The sequence below is a fragment of the Dioscorea cayenensis genome, chromosome 5 (genome assembly GCF_009730915.1).
Source record: "Dioscorea cayenensis subsp. rotundata cultivar TDr96_F1 chromosome 5, TDr96_F1_v2_PseudoChromosome.rev07_lg8_w22 25.fasta, whole genome shotgun sequence".
NCBI classification, from domain to species: domain Eukaryota; kingdom Viridiplantae; phylum Streptophyta; class Magnoliopsida; order Dioscoreales; family Dioscoreaceae; genus Dioscorea; species Dioscorea cayenensis.
Genome location: NC_052475.1, coordinates 11,897,367 through 11,904,887, shown reverse-complemented (window position 1 = coordinate 11,904,887; position 7,521 = coordinate 11,897,367). Strand labels below are relative to the sequence as shown.

The window sequence follows — 7,521 nt, the reverse complement described above, 5'->3', positions numbered from 1 at the left end:
TGAGAAGATCAAATGGCAAGAGACAAACTTCAATCATAAAAAGAGATCATCGATGAAGTTCTTCATCAAATTGACTTGTTGGCATTTTGATGTTTCCCTAAAAAAAAGAAGGAAAAGATCAATTGCTCCACCACGGCAAGCAAGATGATGTTCATAACCCTAGCACAAATCTCGAGGCATGCTTGAGAAGCTCGTCAAGTGTTTAAAGCTTGAAAGAGGTAGATGCTCTTATAGAGTTCCATCCAAAATATATATGCTTATACATGTTCTGGTTGTAGCTATGCTATAAAGAAAAAATGTTTGGATTTTATTTTACAAAACAAAAAATCTACATTCACTCCCATGTCAATCCATGCCATGGTAGGATCCGTAACTTGGATTGCTTTTACTAACCATGCACTCCTTTATTAAGTGAGCAATAAATTGTATATGTGGCAACATGCTTTTATGTATCCATGGTGGCATGTTTTCTCAATCAAAATCTCCATCTCATGTCTTGGCTTGTAGATTTTCCTCTAGTTAGTATTTTTTTTTTTTGAACTTTTAACATGCTGATTTTAAACATGCTTATAAATGTAATTATTCGTTATTTGAAAAAAAGAGAGAAGAAAAAAAAGAGGGCTCTGTCTTGGTAAAAAAATACATTTGTAGAAAGTTGGACTTTTATGCAAAATCCATGGAGAAAAAAAATGATGAAACAATTGAGGACATATATGCAAAAAATGTGAAAATGTGTGAAAATACGAAAGCTCGAGGGTTTAACTGCAAAAAATTAATAAATATGAAAAAATATTAAAATGTGAAAGTTTGGGGGTTTATTTGCAAAATTTGATAAAATGTGAAAAAAAATGAAAAGTTAGAGGATCTAAATGGAAAAAAAGAGAAAAAAAAAAGAAAAGAAAAAAAAGGCTTTTTAGCGAAGATGAGGGGTATTTTGGTAATTTCACAATACCCCCTTAAGCTTACCGCGATGTCTAATGCATGTCGACTGCTCTCTTTTGGAGGGTCTCTTCATTGCCTCTTAACAATCACGGAAGCGGATGGGCTATTGAAGATTCTTTTAAAACTCTCTTTGAGCTCTTGGACCCGGTTTGAGGCCATTGACTCTCTTTGGAGTGATGACAAATCTCTTTGAGCTGATGGACCCTGTTCGAGGCCATTAACTCTCTTAGGAGTGATAAAAAATTCCAAAACCTTTAAAACTCTTTTTGAGCTGATGGACCCTGTTTGAGGCCATTCACTCTTTTTCGAGTGATGAAAAATTCCAAAACCCATAAAACTCTCTTTGAGCTCATGGACCTTGTTTGAGGTCATTGACTCTCTTTCGAGTGATGAAAAATTCCAAAACCCATAAAACTCTTTTTGAGCTCATGGACCATGTTTGAGGCCATTGACTCTCTTTCGAGTGATGAAATATTCCAAAACCTATAAAAGTCTTTTTGAGCTCATTGCCTCTCTTAGGAGTGATGAAAAATTTTAAAGAAAAACCATAAAACTCTCTTTTGAGCTCATGGACCCTGTTCGAGGCCATTGACTCTCTTAAGAGTGATGAAGAAATTTCCAGATCTTCAAAAGCCAAGCACTCTAAAAAAAAAAAAAGAGGAAAAAATCAAATCAAAATCAAAGCATTAAAAAAATGACAAATCAACAAATGAGCTCACAACCTCAAGACTAAAGCGTTGAAGAGTTCATAAGCTGCAAAAAGCCTCACAAGCCTGAAGGCCGAAACTTATAAAAAAAATCAAATCAAGTTTCAAATCAAATCCAAGATACAATTTCAAAGTCTAAGTTCCAAGTTTCAAACATATCAACAAATGAGCTCAACAATCTCAGAGTTAAAACGTTGAAGAGTTCACAAGTTGCAAAAAGCCTCACAAGCCTGAAGGCCGAAGCTTATAAAAAAAATCAAATCAAGTTCCAAATCAAATTCAAGATGCAAACTTAAAAGTCAAAGTTCCAAGTTTCAAACGAGTTAACCAATGAGCTCAACAATTTCAAAGCTAAAGTGTTGAAGAGTTCACAAGTTGCAAAAAAGATTCACAAGCATAAAAGCCGAAGTTCACTGAAAAAGCCGAAAACCAAGTTTGTGATTCATCATACGGAGAATCTACAACTTGAAATTCAAATCAAATCCAAGATTCAAGTTCAAATGCCCAAAATGCAAGTTTCAAAGTTCAAGATACAAATTTCAAACAAGTCAACAAATGAGCTCAACAACCTCAAAGTTAAAGTGTTGAAGAGTTCACAAGTTACAAAAAAGCTTCACAAGCATGACAGCCGAAGCTTATGAAAGGTCAAACCAAGTTTGTGATTCATCAACATAGGAAATCCACAGCTTGAAATCCAAATTAACTCTAAGATACAAAATCAAAGATCCAAGTTTCAAACAAATCAACAAATGAGCTCAACAACCTCAAGGATAAAGCGTTAGAGAGTTCACAAGTTGTAAAAAAGCTTCACAAGCATGAAAGCCGAAGCTTATAAAAAAATCAAATCAAGTTTCAAATCAAATCCAAGATGCAAGTTCAAAGTCCAAGTTCTAAGTTCAAACAAATCAACAAATGAGCTCAATAACATTAAGGATAAAGCGTTGGAGAGTTCACAAATTGCAAAATAAAACTTCACAAGCATGAAAGCCGAAGCTTATGAAGAATCAAATCAAGTTCCAAATCAAGTCCAAGATGTAAATTCAAATATCCAAGACACAACTTCACCAGTTTTTAAGTCATGTTCAAGATGCATATTTCGACCGTTGACGAAGACCAAAAGTAAACAAAAGTCAAAGCGCGATTTTAGGCAAAATAGTCGGAAGGAGATAAAAGGCTACAATTATTATTGTGTCAAGATGATTAAATTCCAAACTTCTTGTATTTTCAATGAAGTCTATGAATTCATGAATAAAATTTATTTGTCGAAATCTGTTTCTTTCTTCACACTTATTTTCATAATCGGAGGTTCCTGTGACAATGTCCAGGGTAATTAACACTAGGGGCTTGCCTCTAATGAAAGTCATGAACCCACAATCCCTTGAAGTCAACAAAATATTAAAATTTGATTTGTGATCCATGCTTTTTATCTGGTCAATCCTAATCAAAGGCCGGATGGGAAAAGAAAAGGAGCCCACAATAATAATTATTATTAATAAAAAAATTATATAATTTATATTTTAATAATTAAAAAATAAAATGAGTTAAATATGATATTTAAAATTTTAATTTTATATCCTTTCTTTTATTTTTGGAATATATAAAATATAATTAAATTTAATATTTAAAATTGTAGTTTTATATATATTAATTTTTTTAAAATATAAATATTTTAAAATAAACCTAATAATTCTCCTCTCAATTCCCAAGACTCCCAACCCTCACAAAAATAAAAAACAAAAAATACACTCATACTATGAGAGACACACACTCTCTGTCTTGCATCTCGCTCTCGCCACCACCCTCACTTTCTCTCAACGTAGTTCACTCCTTTCATTCTCTCTTTTTCTTAAAAAAAAAATTAATTTTCTTTTAATATGTAGATTTAGTTGGGTTAATAAATTCTCAGGTAAATTCACCGGGTCATCGAGTTAACATCAGGTTTCTTTATATCCGGTTCAAAAGGGCATGGTCAGTTTTTGATTTTTCTAGTTGAACTGACTATAGTGATCCAGGTCAGACAACCATGTCAAAAATAGCATGCTTTGAGATGGTTTTTTTTAAAAAGAGGTATCCCAAAAGCTCTACATGTCAAGTATGAACAACTAGTACACACAAAGGTTTATTACGAACAAAGGGAAAATAACGCAAACCAAAAAAAAACGAATCAACCTAAGCTGACATTGGAAAAGCCGGAGCTACCTTGGACCCGAGAGCTGCACAGCTGAAAGTAATGCATCACTGTTACAATCAGAGGGTCCTGATGATGTCCCTTCCTCACTTGAAGTAAGAGGCTTGAACACATTGGCATACAGCCTGAAGGCCATCTTAGACAATGTGGGAGGATGAGGTACCTCAGTCACCCCTTCCAACATCTGCACAACTTTTCCCATGGATGGTCTCAAGGACATATCCTCCTGTATGCACCACAATGCCACCTTGATTGCAGTCTCTACTCTGGAATCCTCTTCTTTGTGCTTCTGATTCTCAATGAAATTCAACAACCTCTCATCCAAAACATCCCTCAGCCTTCCCTCCTCCATCATCTTGAAAGCATAAGAAGGAAAATTTGCCTTCTCCGAGGTCTCCCGGGGATCATAATTCTTCCTCCCTCCAATGATCTCTAGTAAAACCATTCCATAGCTATAAACATCACTTTTCTCAGATATAGCATAGTTGGTGAGCCATTCTGGTGCCAAGTAGCCCCTCGTGCCTCTAAGAGTAGTAAACACATGACTCTGTTCTCTGGTCATCAGTTTAGCTAACCCAAAATCAGACACTTTAGCCTCAAAGTTCTCATCAAGAAGTACATTCTCAGGTTTGATATCACAATGGACTATTTTGGACTCACAGTCCTCATGAAGATAAGCCAGACCTTTGGCCGTCCCCAGAGCAATGTTATATCTCCTATCCCAGTCCAGTAACTGCGCGCCCTCTTTGTGCGTCTTGAAGATCCATCGGTCTAGTGATCCCTTGGGCATGTACTCATATGCGAGAAGCCGGTGAATACCTTCAGCACAGAATCCTCGGAGCCTGACAAGGTGGACGTGGTGGATGCTTCCAATTATGGATACTTCAGCCCGGAATTCTTTCTTTCCCTGCCCAATGTGTTCTAATTTCTTTACTGCAACTTGGGTGCCATCTTGAAGCTTTCCTAGATAGACTGAGCCGAACCCACCTTGGCCTAATCTGACAGAGAAATTATCAGTAGCTGCAGTAAGTTCTCTGTAACTGAAACGAACTGGCATTCCGGACATGTTCTCCAAGAAGCTATTTTCTTCTGATGAACATGGTGATGGTGGCTCAGCTGGTTGCTTTCTTTTTTTTTTAAGAATCCAATATGCAATGAAAATTAGGCCAGCTATAACAAGCACAGTGGTGACGCAAATGATTATTATAATGATTGAGTTATGCCCGCCACCGCCACCACCGGGGGCATCGCCGCCGCCACCTGATATTTTAATGAAAGCCGTATAACCACTGCCGGATTGCTGAAAACTCCCGATCTCATCAAACAAGAAACAATTTCCAGATCCTGGATGGAAGAGCAGTGCGAGGCATGAGCAGTTGCCCAAGCAGGATGCTTGGCAAGCCGAGAGATTGGATTTGGAAGTCATTGGTGAGGTGTAGCTGGTTGCAAAGTAGCCGACCCCATCCTCGAGCTTGGCAAGGTTGAAGGATGAGGCGGAGGAGCTGCAAGGGGAAACCACATCAGGATTGCAGTTGTCATCGGAGCTTAAAACCGCAGGGCACTGGCACCGAGTACCTTCGTGACAGATAAAATAAGGATCACAGGGTTCGGGCGTATCACATGAATCTGAAGGTATATTGGTCGAAGATGTAGTGCTGCCGGTGCTTGCCCCATCCGGAAGACTATGGAATGTAATGAAGCCGTCTGCACCCAAGACTGCAGCCCATGTGACATTGGGAAACATGGGATCACCGGAGATGAGGAATTGCCATAGAAGGGATTGGTTTCGGTCATAGAAATTCCATGAATTAGAAACTAGAGAAGCAGAGTACATGGTACCACCAGCTTGATTGTAAATTTTCCTCTTGTCATCCTGTATCGACCAATAAGGTTGTGGTTGTCTGAAATCAGCATAGAGCCTCATATCACCTGATTCCATCTTGAGACGGCAAACTAAGTTGTGCGGATTTGGCTTGCTCACTAGCATCATTCCCTCCGAGAAACTCTGCCTGGATAGAACGGTGTCTGTGGGATGACTGAAGCTCTGCCACAAAGGCGGCGCGTAACTGTCGGCTCCAAGCATAACCAGATTTCCTGAATCTAGGAGCTCCATGGATGTGGCTCCCATGCCAGAGGTGTTTGTCGACCAGATGATCCTCCCGTTGGACTGCAAGTAGGCGTTGCCATCTGTGTCGAAAACAAAGAGGTCGGACTGGATCACTGGTGAATCTTGATTGGCCGTCCACACGATCGTGGAACTACTCTTATGGATTACGACAAGCAAGAAAAAGGTGGTGTTAGTAGAACTGTAGATGGTGAGACCAAAAGCGAAATTGGAGCTGTTGGAAAGCAGAAATAGGCCATCATTGTCAATCCAGGACATCTCCGAAGCTCCAAACCCAGGTGAAATCTTGTATCTCTGGACGCTTGAGATGGAGGGCCATGGGAGAACAAAGAAGAGAACGATGTAAAGGCCACCAATTGCCAAACAAAAGGCAGATGGAATCCCCATATTCATGAGGAGTGAACCCACTTTCATCCACCCAGCATGGCATGAGCTCAAAGGGTCAACACCCAAACCTCAAACTCATTCCTTTGGAAAGACGAGGTCTGATCGAAATTAAAAGCAAGATCTCACCTTGAATCTCCTGTAAATCCTTCACAAGGAGGGGGGGCTTTTGTCAAGAAGAAAGGGTAGGTGATAAAGGTATAGTCTATGAGCTGAACAGATGAGGATGAGTAGCTTGAGTGGGTGGGCATTAACTTTGTCCACGAGATTCATTCAAGGGCACTAGCCTCCAATTTCCAAACCTCAAAAAACAGTTTCTCTCCGTCAGGCCTACTCTCTTTCTGGTTTTGGCTTCGATCTCGGCTTTGGCATGTGAAACAACGGTCTTACAACTGATCATATGAGAAAGAATTTGGGCGTCAACACCACCCATTTGTCCAGCAGAAGGCAAAGGTGTGGGTTCAAACAATACTGCCATTATTTGCCCTTGTTTTTTCTCTTAAATGAAATTAGACTGGATGCGTATAAATCATTACTTGCTGTCCCTGGTCGATCATCTGAGACAGAATTTGAACGTCAACACCACCCATTTGTCTAGCAGAATGCAAAGGTGTTGGTTCAAACAATACTGCCATTATTTACCCTTGTACCATCTCAATTTAGACTAGTTGTATATAAATCATCACTTGCTGTCCCTGGTCAATTGCTGTGCGCCACTGTTGGATGAGCCGGACATTAAAAATATTCATTTGTTGGTACGTCATAGAGACCTAGACCTGTAAATTAAATTCTGAATTATTATATTATGAAAAGAATTGGGGATTTGAGTCGAGAATGTGGGCCACTTTGAAGAACTGACTTTGATAATAAAAATACAAGATTATATTTGTTGCAATAAAAGAAAATTAATCATTTATTGTACATGCTATTAATAATTTATCCTCAAAATATATATATATATATCACCCAAATCTCGTATTGAATGAAGTACTAGTAGCTTTAGAAAAATATTGCCATGCTTGTAGAGTTTCCACAGCCAAAATAAATCTCAAATTGATCTAAAATTAAGGTTTAAATGCTTAAAAAATCCTAGGGGGAATTAATTCCAGACCCTCTCCATTGATTGAGTACCCTTCCTAGGTCTGCTCTCATTTTTTTAGTTTCTTGATTGATTT

At 38.5% G+C, this 7,521-nt stretch overlaps 1 protein-coding gene across 1 annotated transcript; it reads right to left on the bottom strand.

Annotated features, from left to right (window-relative positions):
- Nucleotides 1-3,675: 3,675 nt before the first annotated feature.
- LOC120261462 (G-type lectin S-receptor-like serine/threonine-protein kinase SD2-5) lies at nucleotides 3,676-6,853 on the bottom strand. Its single transcript, XM_039269368.1, has one exon. It carries the CDS (start codon nucleotides 6,374-6,376, stop codon nucleotides 3,845-3,847), a length of 2,532 nt encoding a protein of 843 aa, XP_039125302.1. The 5' UTR covers nucleotides 6,377-6,853; the 3' UTR covers nucleotides 3,676-3,844.
- Nucleotides 6,854-7,521: the final 668 nt, after the last annotated feature.

Coding starts and splice junctions, on each gene's coding strand:
- LOC120261462 (XM_039269368.1), bottom strand. CDS start 6,376: ATGAAAGTGGGTTCACTCCTCATGAATATGGGGATTCCATCTGCCTTT.